This window comes from Electrona antarctica (genome assembly GCF_951216825.1).
Source record: "Electrona antarctica genome assembly, chromosome: 14".
In the NCBI taxonomy this organism is placed as follows: Eukaryota; Metazoa; Chordata; class Actinopteri; order Myctophiformes; family Myctophidae; genus Electrona; species Electrona antarctica.
In genome coordinates, this window is record NC_136795.1 from 35,518,204 (window position 1) to 35,538,648 (window position 20,445).

At 38.6% G+C, this 20,445-nt stretch overlaps 3 protein-coding genes across 4 annotated transcripts; all 3 read left to right on the plus strand.

Moving 5' to 3' along the window:
- Positions 1–278: 278 nt before the first annotated feature.
- rusf1 (RUS family member 1) lies at positions 279–5,737 on the plus strand. Its single transcript, XM_079520602.1, has 14 exons — positions 279–602; positions 715–792; positions 891–1,005; positions 1,091–1,136; positions 1,822–1,854; positions 1,946–2,051; positions 3,653–3,754; positions 4,070–4,140; positions 4,331–4,515; positions 4,660–4,717; positions 4,919–4,986; positions 5,090–5,221; positions 5,311–5,376; positions 5,465–5,737. The coding sequence occupies exons 1-14, from the start codon at positions 453–455 to the stop codon at positions 5,548–5,550; spliced, it is 1,296 nt and encodes a 431-aa protein (XP_079376728.1). The 5' UTR covers positions 279–452; the 3' UTR covers positions 5,551–5,737.
- A 287-nt stretch (positions 5,738–6,024) lies between these two features.
- LOC306936817 (gypsy retrotransposon integrase-like protein 1) lies at positions 6,025–10,350 on the plus strand. Of its 2 annotated transcripts, none has more exons than XM_079520440.1 (12): positions 6,025–6,225; positions 6,521–6,722; positions 7,019–7,051; positions 7,341–7,423; positions 7,662–7,770; positions 8,140–8,172; positions 8,662–8,694; positions 8,885–9,118; positions 9,254–9,357; positions 9,447–9,615; positions 9,707–9,769; positions 9,866–10,350. In XM_079520440.1, the coding sequence occupies exons 1-11, from the start codon at positions 6,155–6,157 to the stop codon at positions 9,749–9,751; spliced, it is 1,116 nt and encodes a 371-aa protein (XP_079376566.1). In that variant the 5' UTR covers positions 6,025–6,154; the 3' UTR covers positions 9,752–9,769; positions 9,866–10,350. The 2 variants fall into 2 exon arrangements, with proteins under 2 accessions (XP_079376566.1, XP_079376565.1); XM_079520439.1 differs by having other exon boundaries at positions 9,707–9,760.
- A 2,243-nt stretch (positions 10,351–12,593) lies between these two features.
- Positions 12,594–20,393, plus strand: elob (elongin B). Its single transcript, XM_079521294.1, has 4 exons — positions 12,594–12,650; positions 14,506–14,640; positions 17,089–17,197; positions 18,939–20,393. The coding sequence occupies exons 1-4, from the start codon at positions 12,648–12,650 to the stop codon at positions 19,049–19,051; spliced, it is 360 nt and encodes a 119-aa protein (XP_079377420.1). The 5' UTR covers positions 12,594–12,647; the 3' UTR covers positions 19,052–20,393.
- The last annotated feature ends 52 nt before the right edge of the window (positions 20,394–20,445 follow it).

Genomic DNA, 20,445 nt, shown 5'->3' on the forward strand with positions numbered 1-20,445 from the left:
GACATGTTTACCACATGTAGCGACACACACACACACACACACACACACACACACGCACACACGCACGCACGCACACACACACACACACACGCACACGCACACGCACACGCACACGCACACGCACACACACACGCACACACGCACACACACACACACACACACACACACACACACACACACGAAACAATTAGGCTTACCCTGTAACAAAATCAAACGCGCCCAACAGGCTCCGCCTTAAACCGTTTGTTTCACCAATGAAAACCTCCACAATTTGAAGGCGGGTCTTCTATATCTATGAGGCGGAAGCGACACGTAAGCGTCTAAGCGACATCTGTCTGATAAATATACCTAACATATCATAGTTTAGTCATATTTTAGGAAATTATATGTCGCGCACCCACAAAGACGCATTCCTTCAACAGTCAGTTGAAACTAAAAAGTAAAAAAGAGAAATGGAAAGGGAAAAAACAGTTATTCTGGCAACTGAAAGATATGGCTCTGGTCAACCATGGAACTATGTCGTTAAGGATGGAGCGATGGAGAGAAAGGGAGAGGGAAGTGATGGCGAATCCAGAACGTATTCCATTATTGGCGTGTTCAAAGTGAGAGTTGTATAACCCGAATAACCGTATCAAGGAGAAAATCCAATTATGCCCCATTTGCCCAGGCACCCTTTCCCTTTCGCACCCCAATTAACTTGTTGTCTCACTTCAGAGTGTCTTCTTGCCACAAGGATATCCCGAGAGTGTCAGTGGCGATTACCTGCAATATCAGTTTTGGGATACTGTCCAGGTATGACACTACAAGATTACATACCATTCATCTGCCAACAATAATTACCATAACATTACCATCAGATCAACAATACACCGGCTATTGTTCTTTAACAGGCCTTCTCCAGTTCACTGTCAGGGACTCTCGCCACTCAAGCCTCTTTGAAGGGAGTTGGTGTTGGAAACCAGGAGGCAACAGTAGCTGCTGCAACAATTACCTGGTTGCTGAGGGGTGAGCCCTTTTAGGAATGTACACCTGTAATGTCAAATAATGTTAATAGTCAGATTAGATTAATCTGAAATATTTTCTTCAATAGATGGTACTGGGATGTTGGGAAGAATCCTCTTTGCCTGGCGAAAAGGGTGGGCCATTATTTATACTTTTCTGATTTAAAAACCAATTAACCACAGATTACACAGTTTGAAGATAAAACAGAGAACTCATTTCCATTTTGGTCCTCACTCACACACACACAATACAAAATGTGGGATGACACAGTTAAAATAAATTAAACCAATTATCGTAACAAAGACATCACAGTTGAAATAGACTAAAATAAACTGATAACTAAATAACTGATAACAAATAAAATATACTACCTATGGTAAAATACACTGGAACAGCCAATATTTTGATAAATGTTTAAATTACTATTTTATTACTATTAAGATGGGGACTACTCAGTTGTCCAACATTACTCTGGCAAAAAGAAATAAGAAAAGATCCTGTCTCCAATTGGTTCAGAACACAGCTCACAGTCTAAGATCGTAGGACAAGAACCCTTAAGGTCATTCCAATGTCTAAACTGACTGAGGAGGCTACCAACTTCAGTGTTCTCTTTTAAATTGCTTCTTAAAACAAACTTTTCTCTTGTATGTTTTTGTATTCTCATCATTTTTATTTTCTTCTATTATGTTTCTCTGACAATTTTGCGTTGTTTTTTATCTTTGATACCATGTAAAGTCCTTTATAACTCTGTTTTAAAAAGTGTTTTACACATAGTTGATTCTTATTACAAGCAATATATAATGTCTGTTATTGTTTTAGGACTAAATTGGACTCGGAAGCAAAGAAATGGAGGTATGCATGATATTTGGACATATAATTTGAGGATTGTTGAGTGAATGTTCCAAGATTTGTGGAAAACTTTTCTCTGTATTTTGTTTACCAGGCTTTTTGCAGATGTGCTCAATGATATTGCCATGCTTATGGAAATTTTGGCTCCAAATTTTCCTGCGTTCTTCACTTTGATTGTGTGCACTGCAGGCATATTCAAGGTAATTACCGCAATAATTATTCAAATAGCGTTATGTTTGGCATTAATAGGTTGTGGCTGGTACTAGTACCCAGTTTGGCCCACAGGTCAGGATCCTACTGTATCCTCTGTTTCTGTAGCGTGAGGCAGCTTGATGTACAAGTACACCCCCGGACAGTAGTATCACTGGGATTTACCCCCAATCCATTCCTTGATGCCGAGTCCCAAGCAGGGAGGCATTGGGCAGCCGGGAAACCCGGACCTCCCAGTCTCAGGGCGGACATTCTTAACCACAAGGCCACTGAGCTGGTATATCCTCAGAGAAGCCAATTATAATCAATTTCAATATAAGTTTGTGTCCTATATTATCCTAGATTAGTGGGGTTAGAGGCAGCTGGCTTTGTGCATTTAAGTCCTATAACTGTAACCTTACTCCGCCAGATGGTGGCAGTACCATAACTGATGAGTTAGGGCAGATTCACACTGAGTCCGATTGAATCGAACTGGTCCTGAATATGATTGCCTGGTCCCTGCTGGCCATGATTCACATTGGCCTTGATTCTACTGCATCCGAGTACACTTAGGGCAGATTCACACAGAGTCCAATTGATTCAAACTGTTCCCGAATACAATTGCCTGGTCCCCACTGGCCATGTTTCACATTGGTACAGATGGCTTTCACATTGCAGCAATCTGTATCTGAGTACACTTCAATTGGTCCCGAGACTATCTCCTCATGTGGTCCCAAAAAAGTTTTAAATCTGCCTGTTATAGCGACCGGATGCCTATTTGCAGAGGAGGCATGCCCTAGGCGCAACCTCAGCTGATGTGTCATGTTAAGCGCAGCTCATGCACCTCAGCATTGATCGGCTACACATGGATTACAGTGCACCGCTCCATGGATTCGTCTATAGTCATGTGATCAACGCTGATCTGTCAGATTTTTCATTTCAAGATTAGCATGTAAAGTTTGCAGGAGTTGCTTGTTTTGAACAAAATGCCTCAAATCAAATCTGATTGCCGCGAAACTTTGCACGCACACAAATAAATATATTGTGCAAACACTTTTTCACCATTTCTGGCAAACAATAACCTAACTGACTTGGTGGAGACCTGTGCTTCTAGGAGCACTTTTTGAACTTTATACCTGAACTTAAACATCTCTAACGTAATGCCTGAAACCAACTATTTAAAAAAAGTCAAAGTCGTACGATTTGTCACACACATTACCGCAGTGAAATTTGTTCTCCACATTTGACCCATCTCTTGGAGCGGTGAGCCGCAGCCAAGGAGAGGTGAGCGCTCGGGAATCATTTGATTAGTAGATTTGACCCCCCAATCCAACCCTTGATGCTGAGTGCCAAGCAGGGAGGCATTGGGTCCCATTTTTACAGTCTTTGGTATGACCCGGCCGGGGATCGAACCCCCGACCTCCCAGTTACAGGGCAGACACTCTAACCACATAATTTATACTTGAATTTAGCTTGACTTGGCCTTGGTGGTTGGCGCAGTGCACAATGAGTATCATACTCAGGATGTTCAGGAGCCAGTACCTAATTAATATTATGCAAAGTTTTCATACCGGCAATCTGAACTCACTGTTGTATTATGTCTCATTCACAGTCCATTGTTGGAGTTGCAGGTGGGGCGACCAGAGCTGCCTTGACGGTTCATCAAGCTCGTAGAGACAACATGGCTGACGTCTCTGCCAAAGATGGTAGCCAGGTAATCCAGCATGTGACTGATACTGTCATTTCCATAAGAATTTACCATGGGACATTATTTATGAATGATGGTAACAATGTGCTACTGCCTCAGTACCATCATAAATTATGTCCCATGGTAAACTATGATAAATATCATAAATCTGTTGCACATGTCATAGAACATTACTAGTGAACAATGGTGTGTGTATGTGTGTATAAATTAATACAATCAAATTAATATATAATCAATGAATACCGGTAAGATAATGAATTGCCACTTCTGAATCATTGAATAGTGTCTTATTCAAGCTTTTATATTTTATTTTCCACATAGGAGACTTTGGTGAATCTGGCTGGACTGCTAGTCAGTTTGGTCCTTATTCCCCTGGTCACTGACAATCCAGTGTGAGTACAAGCATGATGTACTGTATAGATTGCAAACTTTGAAAAACAATGCTACTCCTCTTTTTGAAAACACGCCATTTTTCTCATGCACCAAACTAAGTAAAAAATTAACGTTAGTTTTATGGTAATTTGAGGGATGCTTCATACATGTATAATCCGCTTCCCATCCTTGTCTGTTTTTGCTCCTCAGATTGACTCTTGTCCTCTTCTTCCTCTTCACCATACTTCACCTGTTTGCTAATTACAAAGCAGTCCGATCTGTAGTCATGGAAACCTTCAATGAAGCCCGACTTTCAATTGTGCTGCAGCAGTACCTACGAGATGAAAAGATCTTCAGTCCTCCTGAAGCTAATCAAAGAGAACCAGTATTTTTTGGTATCTATAGAATATTGAATTCCCCAATATTATTTTCCTTCCCCAATATTATTTTCTATTCTAGGTATTTTAGTGGCAATATGTCACGGTTATAATTCATAATTTGAATAAAGTGAACTTGTATACCTCTTATTTTCATTAAAGAGTTCAGGAAAATGGTACCAATCAAACTTGGAGTGAGGCTAGAGGAACTTGTACAAAGGTAATGAATGTCAAGTGATATTTGCATATTTTCTATTGAACAGTTGATTTGATTTGAAATGTTTATTTTGAATAAGGCAATTTAAAAACATATACAAGCAAATACTTCTTGATAATAATGGTACAAAACAATGAGAGGGCAGAAACATGACTATTGCTCACAGTTACAGTTGCAGTTTAATCATTGAATCTGTTGTTTTAGCCCAGAGGAACTCCAGTTGGCTTTGAAGAACAACAACAACATGCCATATCTCTTGGGGGTTAAAAATGGTATGCATCACCCTCTTGACCTAAATAGTAAACATGTTTATGTTGTCCTAATGCCATAGTAAATATCTCTAAATTACCTTTTATTATACTTTCCTACACCTAGACTGTGTGTATGTTTGCTTGGGGCCAGGAACATCAGTACATGATGAGATGAGGGCAATGTGCCAAGCTATTTGTCTCAGCAATGCTTTGAATCCTGGAACACCTGGGAAACCTTTAATGGAAAAGAAACAAAGTGAGCATTCTCCTCCTATATATTAATACAAGTATATATTTAATAGGTTATGCATTTCATAGTCACTAAATCCTGTTTTTGTTTAAAAGGTCATTGGGAAATGGTGTATGATAGTCACAAGCTTATCGACCAAATGTTCAATACATTTCTCAAAGGTAAGCAAGCTCGGAATATTGAGGTTATCGTCAAATTAATTTTGGTATTTACTTATAGATTTTTGTTGTTATTGCTGTCAACCTTTAGGTGTAGAAGCTGCTGGGTGGCAGATAAACCGAACTCTACTGGACTGGGATGAGTGGCGCGTGGAGTGGAAAGTGAAAATGAACTGAGAAGTTTCAATCAACTCTACTGGACCAATTTTACTGTTATACTGTACAATTTAAATATGTTTTTCATTACAAATTGTAATTAATAAGAATATAAATGTTGAAGGGGCAATGACCAAATGTCACCAATTTGAATGATGCTGTTAGCGATTTAATTTTGTGTATGAGTTAATCATAATAAATTATTACACTTTATTATTACACACGTATTTTATTTCTACATTAGTTGAGCACTGTTGAATTGTGCTCTTGATTTGTTTATTTTTACAATATAATTGTAGACATATTTCCATTGTGAACACAGAATTTATTTCGGTGTTCCGTATGTGATAATTTAAAACATGTTAGACTTTTTCATTTATAGTTGCACATTGAATCCAACTCAACATTGCCACGATTATGTCGCAGGGGGGCAGTGTTGTAATCTTAGAGTATATATAAGGTTGTAATACATGATCACACGAAGAAAAGAAAAAATCACAACATCCGGTTTGTCTTGCTTTACTCAGGCTTTACTTGTCTTCAATCTCTCTTCAAGAACTTCCAGAGCCTGTAACCGAGGCTAATGTAGTGTTATTTCATATAGTTATATAGTATTTCCTATCAAATGGGCAGACCGCGTAAATGTAGCGCATTGAACTGCAAAAATAAGACACGGACGGGTTTTACGTTTTTTAAGTAAGTATTGTATGTCCCTAATGCCAAAGTAAGCTCAGCTGAGTAGCTGTTAGCCCCTCTGGGAACCCTCGTAAAAGGTTTCTGACATTTGGATGTTAAGGTAAACATCCAAATGTCAGAAACCTTTTACGGGGGTTCCAAGAGGGGCTAAGTATCTGTTAGGTCTGTTGGTTTTAAATGCTTTTGACGGCAAAATAATTACATTTCACTTGGTAAATAGTGAAATGAAGTGTTCATTCATGTTCGTTGGCAACATGTTTGAATGCTGTCTAATTTAATGTTTTGCCATGTCTAGGTTTCCACTGCACAGTCCTCAAAGACTCAAAAAATGGCTCAGCGCTATGAAGCGGGAAGATTGGCAACCCTCTCATTTACATGTGCTGTGCATTGATCACTTTGAGGATCAGGACATTGATAGAACTGGCAGATGGGAAAAACTTCGAAAATATACGGTGCCCACCAAATTCTCGTCCCCAGAGGAAACGAAGAAAAGGAAGGTACGACCATCAGAACATGAGTATGAATCAACTATTGAGAGTGAATCGAAGAAAAGTAAATTAAGCCAAGACTGTTTTAATTGAAAATATAAAGTAGGTTTCTATTACATGTTTTTTTTAAGGTTGCCACGTGCATGTAGGCTTAATTTAATAAATATTGACCTGTATCCTATTCCTAACACCAATTTATCCGACCTTTTTGTCAAATAAGGAAGCTGACTGAGGTACTTTCAAATGGGTTCTTGTACTGTAGGCCTGTCATTACAACCTCCTCACTGTAATTCTCTTCAATTTAGGAGGCCATCAACCCACAAAGTAGCACATATGAGGTAATGAGATGTTGCTTTTATTGAAGTTTTCCTATTAACTGTTTTCTAGTTTGGCACACCTGAATTCAAATTTGCTCCAATGTCATACAACATGACTTGAATACATTTTGAATTAATCTGTGCTGTACTTGTCATTATAACGCTCATTCAAGATCGAGAAACTAACACAGCTAGTCTACTTCTCATGTGCCTTAGTGTGTAATGGAATTATGGAGCAATGGTGTTAGTTGGTACTTGGAAATGTGTCTATATATAATATTTAATATATGTATCTGTATCCTCAACAAAGGGACCTGCTTCTTCTACTACATCAAATGGAAAGCCAGCTATACAGAACGAAGGGCCATGCCAGGCGACAAAACACACTCCACGGTGAGCAGCCAGGGAAATTTGTCTCTTCTTTCAAGAAAATCAATAGGTTGCTCTTGCAGTAGTTCTACAATTCTCATCTGACACCGATTTCATTCGAATGTTTTTTTGGTAAATCATGGCAAAGACCTTTTTGTGCTTTATTTAGCATTAGCATTGATGTAGATACAAATAGGGAACCTATTTTGTTGTTGATTTAATCTCTAATCAACACATTTTCCATAAATCTTCTGCTTTTAAGGATCAGTTACCCTAAAAAGTTTGTCAAATGGTCGACCATAACAGATGAAGCACTGGTGCAGATTGAATCCTTCCCATATTTCTTTCATGGTGATTACTGTAAACCACAGGTAATGGCTGCATACTGTATATGAGTTGATACAACACATTTTGCTGTATATTTACTGTATTCAAAATATGTATCATGATAAGTGCAAACATTTTACACTACCCCCCCCGGCCCCCCATCTCCCCCAACCTTCCTTCAATCACTACATACACACAAGTACAACATACTGTAGGCTATGTATTGTATTGTATTCAGTGAGAAAATCATAAAAATATTAATTAATGAAAGAAATGTGAAAACCAGTAAATAGACCTTGAAATAATTATCAACAGTGCCCTAGAACGGCTGTGATATTACATACATTTCATGTATTCCATATACACAGCCATACACATAACTGGTCGTTTTTATTGTGTACATCCTTCAACAGGATATTCAGTGGGCTCCAGATAATTTCAACAAAGTAAGTATAAATTTGTGCTGCTTGGTTGAATTCTGATTCTGATTTGTTAGTCACACCATTCTGCGGTCTATTATTTCTCATAGTGGACAGACTACTGCTCAATTACAGACCTTTCACAATAAGCCCATTCGTAAAACCTGTGACAAGCAACGGTAGAATGTAATGGACTATTTTAGCTGAAGCAATTAAATCAATAAATATGTTATATAAAAAGATGAATATCTTTATTAAGTAGCCATGTAGTAACCGGCTTAGTGTACAGCAAGGTGATCATTAGAAATAAATCCCTTCGGGGTGATTCAATACCCTTTCTCTTCTCTTTCAATACCCTTTCTCATTCTCAATGACGGCCTTGCTGTTCACTGTCATATAGTATATACAGTGTGTTTTATGTATGTTTTATTGTTTTAACACAGGGAGCTCACTTTATATATAATGCTCATATTTCCTGCTGCTTCATAAAATGCTGTTGTCCATTTTCTCATGCAGACAGTGTGTGAACAATCTGGAAACATAATAGAGGTAGGCACTTATTCAACATGATTTTGCTCTCCGACCCCTCAGTACGGGGTCACAGACACTAATAAAAACCTGTAATGAAAACATAATGGTACTGTTAATTTATCAATTTGTAACTTGGATGATAACTCAGATCATGAGTTAAATGAACACTCAGAATTTGTCTACTGCATATCATAATTACCTCCTATAGGTGAAAAAGCCATGGCAGTGGCTTGGTGTGGATGTCAGAGGACCCTTGCCTGCAACACTGAATGACCATAAATACATCTTGACTGTGACAGACTACTACTCTAAGTGGTTGGAAGCCCTGCCAATGCAGTCGTGCGTCTCCTCAGAAATTGCAGGACACGTCAAGGTCATCATTTCTCACTTTGGCTTCCCTTTAAGGATCCTCTCTCGGCTACCTCGGGACATAGTTGAAGAAGTGAGCTCCCATGGCCATGTCAACTTCCTATGCATCTTTTATATACATTATTTGTAATGACACATGCTATTGCTATAATATTGACTTGAGAGTGGCCTATATCTCATAATAATGCACTGAATGTATTTACTTTAGATCAACAGAGACTTGAAGGAAATTCTGAACATCAGTGTCTCTCTTGTGGTCCTTCATCAGCAGACTGGGACTGTGGACGTGGTCACACAGCACTTGACTGACAGGTCTTGGATCTCAGCACTTTGTGAATTATTACTACAGTACAGATTGGATGAAAAGACATTGCTACATCTGAATCATTATGTCCCAACAGTATGATAGCTGATCTAATAGCTCAGCATGGAGCTGACTGGGACGTCCACCTCCCTGCCAAGGTCTTCAGCCTCTGCTTCAAGGAACATTCGGAGACAAAGGAGAGGCCTTTCTCAGTGCTTTGCTGTAAAGGACGCCAGCCTGTTCATGCCCCCAGGGGACTGAACGACGTAAGTCATAATTCTAACATGGCCTCTGTCTTTGAAAATCAGACGTCGGTGGGGGAGACATTTTAAATGTTCTTTCTACTCTGCTTCACAGTATGACTACTCCAAGATACAGGACAGTTCTTTTGTTGTTCATTAGATGGATTGGGTGAGCTCAGTAGTATTTTAAATAAAATCAATAAATGGAAAAATAATGTATCCATATTGTTTTAAAAGGATATATTTTTTTTTATTTTTGTTTGTTTGTTTCTAGTGTTGTCATGACCAAAATAGAGACCAATTTGGCTGGACAAATGTGGACGTACAGTAAGAGAGAGGGCTGGAGGGAAAGACGATAAAATGCCATCGTCGTCTTTGTGGACTGCCACGTTATCTTTTTTTTTTTTTTTAACTTTTTTTGTGGCTTTCGCCTTTATTTTATTTTTTTCATGGAGGGACAGACAGTAGGCTGACAGGAAATGGGGAGAGAGATCGGGGGAAGACATGCAGTAAAGGCCGTCGGGATCGGGAGTCGAACCCGCGGCACACTGCCAGACTGGATTACCAGCCAATGTGCCTGGACCACTGAGCCATGGCCCAGGCCTGCCACGTTATCTTCTACATACAGTACACTACCAAGGACACTGGCCAAAATGTTTTGTACATTTCGAGGAAATTGAGTGTTACTGATTCACACATTTTCCAAGTAGGGCTGGGCATTGGAGCCTGCTACATTTGAATAAAAATTGAGTTGAAGTAGTTAAAGTTGTTTCATTCTGAAGTCAGTGTGACACTCGGCCTGAATTTTCATTTTGTTTCATTCCATTTAATTGAATTCTGTTATTCCAAAGATGGATTGCTGTTTTGTGAAATATAATGTGTATAGCAAGGATGCTTGTATTAAATTCCATTAATATTGTAGTTATTGCATTAGGAGGAACGTTAGTATTGAGATGAAATTCTGCGTTATAGCTCTGTTATAACCTTACAACCTTCTTAGGAATGTTAGGAATCTACCTAATCATGTTTTTGTGAACTAAACATGGCCTCTTAGAACTGGCTAATTACAGTATGAATAGAAACCATCTAGGTTCATTGATTTGGAAAAGTAATAGACAAACATGGCTAGATAACTAAACCGTTATTGATTCCTGGAGGGAAATTCAGGTATAGCAGCCAGCAATAGCAAAAAAGTTGAAATGAGAGGTACAGGTAAAAACAAAATAAATAAATAGTTATGCTTAGATACTGACTGTCATGGGCTGGACAATTAACTGAAAATATATCTAAACCAATATTTTATTTTTCTTCGAGGGGCATAAGGCATCGATAATGTTCCTCCACCTATCACGGTCTTTGGCAACCAGTTGCGCCGTGCCCCATGAGAGACCCATCTCCAGCAGTTCAGCCTCTACCGTTCTGTGCCAGGTGATCTTAGGTCTGCCTTGTTTCCTTTTCCTTTTTTATATCTTTTTTACAGTTTACTAGATTGATTAGTCTGAGTAACAACTCTGCCCGATACTTTGTTGTACAATGGTGGCGTACAAAATTAGTGAAAAGCTAAGACATTGTGAGCTTGTAGATCTGTAATTTATTATTTTCCGTAATAATCCTTCATTAACCGTAATCTAGGAAAAAGTCAATATTCTGTGCAGGTCTGGAAGTTCACATAGGAGTCAAGTGATGATGGCACAAATGACTGGCCATGACCCTTTGTGGTGTGCTGAGGAGGGATGAGCGTGCTCCTCACCTCATCAAAGAGAGGACACTTCATCCAGTGAAACGCCATGCAAAATGTAAAGAAGACAATGGCTACTAAATGGTAATAGCCTAAAGGTGCATTTATATAGCACCTTTTATCCAAGGCGCTTTACAGAGATTGTGCATTACATTCACCCATTCACACACCGATGCCGGAGGAAACCATGCAAGGCACCAACCTGCACATCAGGATCAATTAGGGGTTCAGAGTCTTGCTCAAGGACACTTCGACACTAACTCTGGGGGAGCCTGGCAGGTCGCTCTACCCTTGAGCCACTGCCGCCCCAGACTGGTTGCACACATTGAAGGACCTGAGCCGCCCTTAGAGTATATACTCTAAGGAGCCGCCTCAGAAAGAAAAGCCTTTTCTGTCCTTTCCCGAAGAATCCATGCAGTTTGTTCATAATGTACACCCGACCCACCCAGGATCTGTAGGTGCATGTGTCTATACCCCAGATGGAGATGGGTTTTGAAAAGTCCATAGACAGTGTGCAAAGAAGGCGTAAAATTAAATGTGTGTATTGTCACTTGTGTAGTGTATACTATATACTCTATATATGTGTGTATATTTATTGTTTGTAATTTTTGCACGAAACTAGGCTAATATATTTATATAATTATTTAAAGTATATTGCATAAATGTACCCCTCGGCCACTTGCATAAATGTATCTCTCAAAAATCTTCCTCAATTTGACTGATTACCCATAACATGACCGAGGTGAGTTATTGGGCTATAATCACTTACTGCCCTCTTCTGGAAATAATAGCAGTTCATTCTTGAACCTCTTGACAGCTGTTGTGATGGTCGCGGTGCAGCATGGGATACCTTGCAAGAAATAGCAGCCAGTAGCTGCGTCAAGTTGTAAGCAAAATAACCACAAAACTACAGATTAACTTGATTGCATACAAAATAAAAGGTTAATGTTGCATTTATTTTTGTTATTTAAATTTTTGCACAAAATATTGAGGCTCAAGCAACTTCATTCCAATCCCGAATACAAAAAGGGTTCCAACCGACAACTGGTTCATGTAACATTTTCACATGTTGGGAGGGATTGTTCTAGCTATTCTTTATATTTTTCAGTTTGCTTAAATACTTGTTTTGAAAGGAGCATTAAAAGCAATTCATTTACAATATAATATTCCCATAACATGCAGTCTTGCAAATCTCCAAGGAACACTGGTCAATTCGTTCTTTATTGTGAAATCACTGACCGGAAATCGCGTCTTTCCTCAACAGTTGCTCACTCGACAGTCGACATTCAACGGCGCAGTGTGCAACCAACCGAAAGCAATGGTGAGTGTTGAAAAAAGAAATTGCTTGTCATTTCACAACTTGGATCAACGAAAAGTCTTACTTACGTTTAACGTTCTGACCAATATGTGTGTTTGAAATGTGCGGTGTCGAGCTGAGCTCACTTCGTTCCATTAAACCACTATCGAGACGCTGATGTCTTTGTTTAGCTAGCTGAGCTCCCAGCTAACAGCCAAACTAGCACCAAGCTAACCTAACTAGCTAACAACCCGTTGATGTGCGTATTAAAGTTGTTATTTCAACTAAGTTAAACTAGCTATAATGTTAAGTGTGATACACGTAGCGCCAGCCGGTGTTGCTATGTAGGCCTCTTACAGCTTAGTTAAAAGTTAACGCAGTATGTCTGTCCGAAATGCTAGCATTAACTTTAGCCTCAACTGCTACACCCTACCTACCTAGTACCTACAGCCTACGTCAAATGGATGAATCTGGTGCAGAATTAAAGTGTATACAACATTCAACATTGTTTGCCAGTTGTCGAATATGGGTTCATTAGCTAGTAGAAATGTTCACATTCTTGATTTACACATGTCATATTGGGTGGAACTGTCTAATTGGCTGGTTGCTTAGATCAGTGAGCCTTTTAAATGTCAGGGACCCCAGTTTGACATGTATCTCTGGGACTGGTTTCTGGTACCCCAATCTACACTGTAAAATCCATGGTCTTAATTGAACTCTGAGTGTACAAATGGACGAAGGGTCCATTTGGTTCCATTTCCGCACTCAGTTACATTTGTTGTTGGTAATAGCTGGTCTCTGGACCCCTAGCCGCAATTTGCAACTCTAGATTTTTTTATAATGGGATGAATCTAGAGTTGCAATACCCTCCATTGACTTCCCACTCATCATTTTGCGTTTGCGATCTGCTTGTCTTAAATGACGTTAAACTCACCAACATTGCAGCTGTAGTCCAAGCTTGAATTATTCTCTTTCAATCTGCAAAGCTTGTTTTTCATAAAAATCCCCCGTAGACATGTTATGAGCTACTTTCTGTCAAGAAATTCTGTGCAAGTGATTCTTTTTCTAAGTGCTGGAGTTTGGAAGCGCTCGTCGTAAGTCCCTGAACGTCCCTGCATGCATCCGATTCGCATTTGCACATAATGCAGGAGGCAGCAGCGCGACCCCTTAATACAAACGAGCGCTTCCAAACTCCAACATTTCTTCTTCTTGACAGAAAGTAGCTCATAACATGTCTACGGGGGATTTTTATGAAAAACAAGCTTTGCAGATTGAAAGAGAATAATTCAAGCTTGGACTACAGCTGCAATGTTGGAGAGTTTAACGTCGTTTAAGACAAGCAGATCGCAAACGCAAAATGATGAGTGGGGAGTCAATGGAGGGTATTGCAACTCTAGATTCATCCCATTATAAACAAATCTAGAGTTGCAAATTGCGGCTACTGGACCCCATACTGAGAACCAGTGGCCCAAGTACTGAATCATTAACCATCTCCACACACAGACTCCACTGAGGGATGCGGGTTGTAACTATAGAAGCTGGAACTTCTACTAGTGCTTGAACACTCAGGGCAAAATTGTACACAAAATAATTTATATTCAGTATATCACATAGTGGAGTACACATGATCATTGCCACTTCAACTAACAATCATGACTTGGTTGCTAGCCAACATCAGGGGATGTATGTCAGGTTTCACCTGACAAACACTGTTGATGTTCATTGATGTTTTTTTACAGCCACCTACAGTAGATGTACACAATGTACATTAGTGTTACCCTGCCTAGTGTGTGTGTGTGTGTGTGTGTGTGTGTGTGTGTTAATGATTTTCATGCTTTCAGATCTAACTCGTGTGTATAACATTACCTCCCCCTCTTAGGATGTGTTTCTAATGATCCGACGTCACAAGACAACCATCTTCACAGATGCCAAAGAGTCGACCACGGTTTATGAGCTGAAGCGCATTGTGGAAGGTATCTTAAAGAGGGCACCCGAGGAACAGAGGCTGTATAAGGTATGTTATACCGTATACATAATCTCTCAAGACAGATTTTTTGAAAAACACGAAAATCTGTTGTACTAAGAAAATCCTATACGGTGCACAGACCCTTGAATTGGAAGTATGTTTTGTTTTACCCAAATAAAATTCAGTGACTGAGATTTAATGCACCAGTGTGTAAGTAAACGAGGACTGGATACTAATTAATTTTGACATTACTTAAGTGTTGAACGACAATATGCACATCATCCATTGCCATTCATATCGACCTCTGGCGATATTGTTTTGGAGAATTTTCCACATTTGTCGTGTCATGTGGTGCCATACATAGGTCTCTGGTGATCCAATTGGCTTCATCTGTGTTGGCGTTCTGACCAGTTGAGTATATGCTGTGGGGATGCCTTGCCAAGGGGCATTGGTCATTCAACGTTCTAAGTTACTCCTCCATTATAGAAACAAGTTGAAATTGTCTTAGTAGTGAGCATTACAGTGTGCCAGGCTTGATGCATTTGGATTTTTCTGAAGTCGGTTGGCAGATCTCGCTAACCGTGTACTTAAAAGGTGCTGAAGAGAGGTATTGAATTTTATTTCTATAGCAACTTAAGAAAAAGCACTAGCACATTAAAACACTATCTGTTAGCATATTAAAACATTATCTGTTAGCTCCTTTTGCAGTGCAGGAAGAACCAGATAGAGCGGCTGTTAACATTAGCATAAAATTAGGACAAAATCCTCACAATTCAGGTATTGAAACGAGCTTGCTAGATGTTAAAATTATTATTAATATTTTTTGACAGATGGATTCCCAGATTGGTTAAATAATTGGGTGTCACCATGTGTTTACAAATTAGAAACGATGTACTCTGATCTAGTGGTGAACAGTGTTATATTTCCCTATCGTTGTTTAGAGCAGGATTTAAGTACACTTGCCCACTGTGTTGCCAACCCACCTCTAAAAACAGGTCAAATATCAAGAGAGAAATCTCACCTCGAAAAACAATAATATTGCCATATATATTTTATTCCTAATGAAATACACACCTACTTCAGCCAGGGCTTAATAAGTGGAGACACCAGACCGATTCTGTCTCAATGTGATTCACACTCTTCCCCAAACCTATGGGGAATTATAGTATATACATCAAAGAAATGCATTTTTAAAACAAGCCCAAATAACGGCAACCTGCATCTTTTTTTTTCTTCCCACAACTCTGGGACGAGTCGCAGTAAATAAGCAGACTTGGCAACACTTGGCACCGAATAACATTAAATGTTTTTGGTAGCCATTCTAGCCAAATGGTGTCCAGCTGACACAACACTTACTCCAGGCTTCTATTTTAGGACAGTTTGGTTGCGTAGAGTTGATATTCTCCAATTCCTTTGTGATGTATGTCGGATCCTGTCTGTAAATCCTCCATAAGGGGACTCCGGACAGGATCTTTGGGTCTGCAACAGATGATTGTTTTATTTGTCCTCGTGATTGTCAGATTTTCATCCTGATTTTATTCATTAATTTACTCTGTATTGAACCTTCTAAAAAATAAAAATGTCCACTGCCTTTTGAATTGGACTTGCATTACTTCTTCCATTGGCATTAAGAATAATGGAGAGAAATGTTGGGCCAGACAAAGCAGAAAAGTATGAACAGACCAGAAACGGTTGTCTTTGTTAAAAAAGTATTTAATGTTCACACTGAGGCATTGGTTAATGTCTGTACTGTTGCATTTTTTAGGATATCATTGTGTCACTCCCCATCTTGCTCCCCATTTCCTGTCAGACTGTATACTATCACCCAAAAAAATATGTGTCATTGATTGGTTAAAAAAGAGGTCAATTTAGAGAATGAAAATCATCCAAATAGGGTCTTATTTAGCACTTTGTCAGGTTGAGGACATTTACTGGCTTGTGAACCATTAGTTTACTATATCTGTTCTTAGTAGAAATATGAGAAACCTTTTATTTTATTTTGCACCTTTTATTTTGAGGTGTGCTATTAGTTGCCCTGTTAAAAATGACAATACAGGTTTCATGAATAACTACCTAATACAAGGTGTTTCATCTTCATCTGTTGTCTCACAAAACCTGGTAACACTGTAACAGTATCAACCATGTTAGAAAAAACTGCATTCTGCACATGATGCTGCAAGCCTTAACCAGAGGCCCTACTATTGAAAACATGACTGATGCGTAGTGCTGCACAATTCTTGCTCAAATGTGAATCTCGATTTTTTTTTCCTCCACAAGAATTGAGATCACGATTCTAATTTTTTTCATTAAAATATTTATTAAAAAAAACAAGAGTAACTAAAATTAATTGGACAGCCAACTAGTGCTGCATGATTCTTCAAAAAAATAGATTGCATATGTTTGAATCTTGATCTCGATCTTTTTTTCGATTAATTGTACTGGTGTGCATACATTTAATGATCTGGCTCTACTGTTCTTTTGTTTTTATCATGCCAGGATGACATGTTGCTTGATGATAGTAAAACACTTGGAGACTGTGGGTTCACAAATCAGACTGCCAGACCCCAGGCCCCAGCCACTGTTGGATTATCTTTCCGGTTGAGTGGTAAGATACATTGTTTTATAAGATTTCCTAAGAAGCATTTACTTATCCGTGTATAAAGCACTGGGTGGCTTTAGCTATGAATGTTACTTTCTATGTAAGTTGTGAAGTCTAAACTAGGCCTGTTATTTTATACGGTAGTTTAGTTTGTCATCACAGCTAGTACAGTAAAAGTTCATTTTCCTCTTAATATAATTCAAAAAGTGAAACTTTCATATATTCTAGATTAATTGTGTATAAAGGGAAATATTTAAAACCTTTTTTGTATTAATCTTGATGATTATGGCATACAGCTCACAAAAATCAATGTCCCAAAATATTTCATGAGATCGCTGTTCGCTACATTGACAATAAATTGAATCTCATAACAAATATATCTATAATACAGAAATGTTGACTATCTAAGTATATTAGTGTATGCAGTCAATACTTGTTCTGGGCTACTTTTAAACAAATTATTTCATCAATGCGGTGTGGCACAGAGGTGATAAGACTGTGGCACTGTTGAGGTTTTATGGAAGCCCAGGTTTGCTTTGATGGCAGCCGTAAACTCATTTGTGGTGTTGGATCTAGTTTCTCACAACTTCCTCTTGACAATACAACATAGATTCTCTATGGGGTTCAGGTTATGCCAGTTGGCTGGTCAGTTAAGCACAGTAATACCATGGTTGGTACACGTATTACTAGTACTTTGAGCTCTGTAGGCATGTGCCAAGTGCTGCTGGAAAAGGAAATCATTATATCCATAAAGCTTGTCGGACTAGTGAAGAAACACGGGGAAGGTTGCCGTATATTAGATTAGTCGATGGGTGGCTCTTCCAAGACAGATTTTGCGCTCATTAGAAGGCGGGTGTAAGTGCCATCCAACCGTTTCTCTAGTTTCTTTGAAAGTATCCATGTCTCGGAGCCATAGAGTAGAATCGGCATGGTTGTGTACTGACCATGGTATTACTGTGCTTAACTGACCAGTTTCCATAACACCTCAACAGTGCCACAGGCTGATCACACCTCCATGCCACGCCCCATTGATGAAATAATTTGTTCAAAAGTAGCCCAAGTATTGAGTGCATAAATTAACATACTTTTCAGATGGTTGACATTTCTGTATTATACTTTTTTTTGTGTGATCTTGTGAAATATAATATTATTTTGAGATATGGATTTTTGATTTTCATTAGATGTATGCCATAATTATCAAGATTAAAACAAAATGTTTTTAAATATTTCACTTTATGCACAATGAATCTAGAATATATGAAAGTTTCACTTTTTGAATTATATTTTGGAAGAAAATGAACTTTTCCACCATATTCCTTTTTTTTTTTAGAAGGACCTGTATATCTCAAATAGAGGCCAACTGGTTGCGTCCAGGTTCAGCGGAAATGTAGACTTAAAAATGAAGAGATCCAAGTACGCAAAAAATGTGGAGGAGAGAAGTAAAGTTAAAACTAATTTATTCCATGAACCCCCAACCCTTCACATTTTTGAGTTCCCGGATCTCTTCTCCTCTCTTTGTTTCTATTTTTAATACACTTCATTTTATCATCTACTACTGGCTGAAGTCAGTAGTATGAACCTAAAATCTCATCTGCAAAACAACTCCTAAATTGAAACCTCTAATTTATTTAAATGAATTCAAAACACACTATTGATGTCAATTTCCCCTTGCTCTACTAATAGTTAGTTTATTAACACTGCAGCTGTTCTGTGTCTGTTTTGTCATTCTACCTCTTCACTCTCCCAGATGATTCATTTGAGCAGCTGAGGATTGAGACCTTCTCTAGCCCCCCAGAGCTTCCTGACGTCATGAAACCTCAGGACTCGGGCAGCACAGCCAACGAACAGGCTGTACAGTGAAGGAAGCATGGGGGTGGGGGCGGGCGCGGGGGGGGTGCTGAACTGGTGAAATGTGGGAAGTGATGCCTTGGGGGAGTTTTACAGACTATGGAGCTTCAGCTCATCAGAAAAATTACCAATACGGATTCCCTTTTTCTGAATGAGTTAGAGGTGTCAAACAAAAACATTGATGCTGAAATGTATGAACGCATGTTAGATAAATTGATAAATTCACACCCTTCTAATATTACCTGATGGATTTGTCACAACACTGTCAGTCATCCATGGGATTGGTAAAGGCTGAACACAAGAATTGTACCTCTTATTTAATTAATTCTAGTCTTTATTTAGGTTAAGGTTATTTTAACCTTACTCGTGTTTTTTTTATTATTTTTGGGGGGCTCAGTTGGTGAGTGACTTTTTCTTCTTTTCTTTTTTTCTTTTGTGTTTCTATTAGGATTTAACATTTAACTCTTTGGCCTGGTTGTATTTGTTGCAACAGTAGCTAGGAGTTTTGTGCATCTGTATGTTACTAGTTTCCTTTGAGAGAACGTGTGCATGAAACCAATCTGAAATAAAATTGATTCATTTGTTGGCATCAGAATAATATAAAGTAGGAATGCACATAAGCAGAGACCTGATACAGGTTGTTGACATTTTCCTTTCATATCAAGAATTGTATTTTACAGTTTCTCTTCATAGTGTCTCAGAAGTTACTATAATGTAATGTTACCCTCTCTGACAGACTTATGTCATGATCATGCCAGCTTCACTGCTATTGAGTCTGTCAATGTAGTCTATCATTGTCCAAGATACATAGACAGGAAAGTTTAGAATTAAATGACTGACAGGCGTGGTAGCAATCAAAATTGCTGTGAAGTGGTTCTGAATCTCAATCTACCTTACTAGTAAATATAGAAGGTATATAGCCTACTTATTCTCCAGCATTCGATTGGAGCTGACACTCACTTGCCATAATCAAAAGACATTGTAGAACTGTGCCTATGATTTGCGGACTACGCATTTCCCCCTGACAACAGATTTACGTTCATTATTCTGATACTTGTGTTAAACACTACTTAATCTAATTGTTATAAATTTTCTTCCCGTGGAACCAAAGGAGAATTGAAAAAAAGGAAATGTTATATACATTTAAATTCTGAATTTTAAAAAGCTGGATTGTTTTCCTTTTTTTTTACCCTGTTAAATGAATATTTGAATGTTTTACCAGTTCATGACTAGGATTTAATTGAGATGAGATATTGCAATGCATTTAAATTGCGGTTTGTTTAAAATGGGACGTGATCAAAGCTGCACCTGTAACTGACTTTTAGTTAACATTAAAACAGCAATTTGTTTTATATCCCTGTGAACTGTGGTTTGTTGAAGGGACGCGTCCCGATGTTTTGTGCGCA

What these genes read in the sequence shown, in the direction of transcription:
- rusf1 (XM_079520602.1), top strand. Translation starts at nt 453, where the DNA reads ATGGAAAGGGAAAAAACAGTTATTCTGGCAACTGAAAGATATGGCTCT. An exon ending in GCACTGCAGGCATATTCAAG is followed by an intron (nt 2,052 to 3,652) that starts GTAATTACCGCA and finishes TCTCATTCACAG; the next exon opens with TCCATTGTTGGAGTTGCAGG. An exon ending in TTTAATGGAAAAGAAACAAA is followed by an intron (nt 5,222 to 5,310) that starts GTGAGCATTCTC and finishes TTTGTTTAAAAG; the next exon opens with GTCATTGGGAAATGGTGTAT.
- LOC306936817 (XM_079520440.1), top strand. Translation starts at nt 6,155, where the DNA reads ATGGGCAGACCGCGTAAATGTAGCGCATTGAACTGCAAAAATAAGACA. An exon ending in AGGAAACGAAGAAAAGGAAG is followed by an intron (nt 6,723 to 7,018) that starts GTACGACCATCA and finishes TCTTCAATTTAG; the next exon opens with GAGGCCATCAACCCACAAAG. An exon ending in CTCCAGATAATTTCAACAAA is followed by an intron (nt 8,173 to 8,661) that starts GTAAGTATAAAT and finishes TTTCTCATGCAG; the next exon opens with ACAGTGTGTGAACAATCTGG.
- elob (XM_079521294.1), top strand. An exon ending in AGGAACAGAGGCTGTATAAG is followed by an intron (nt 14,641 to 17,088) that starts GTATGTTATACC and finishes TTATCATGCCAG; the next exon opens with GATGACATGTTGCTTGATGA. An exon ending in ATTATCTTTCCGGTTGAGTG is followed by an intron (nt 17,198 to 18,938) that starts GTAAGATACATT and finishes TCACTCTCCCAG; the next exon opens with ATGATTCATTTGAGCAGCTG.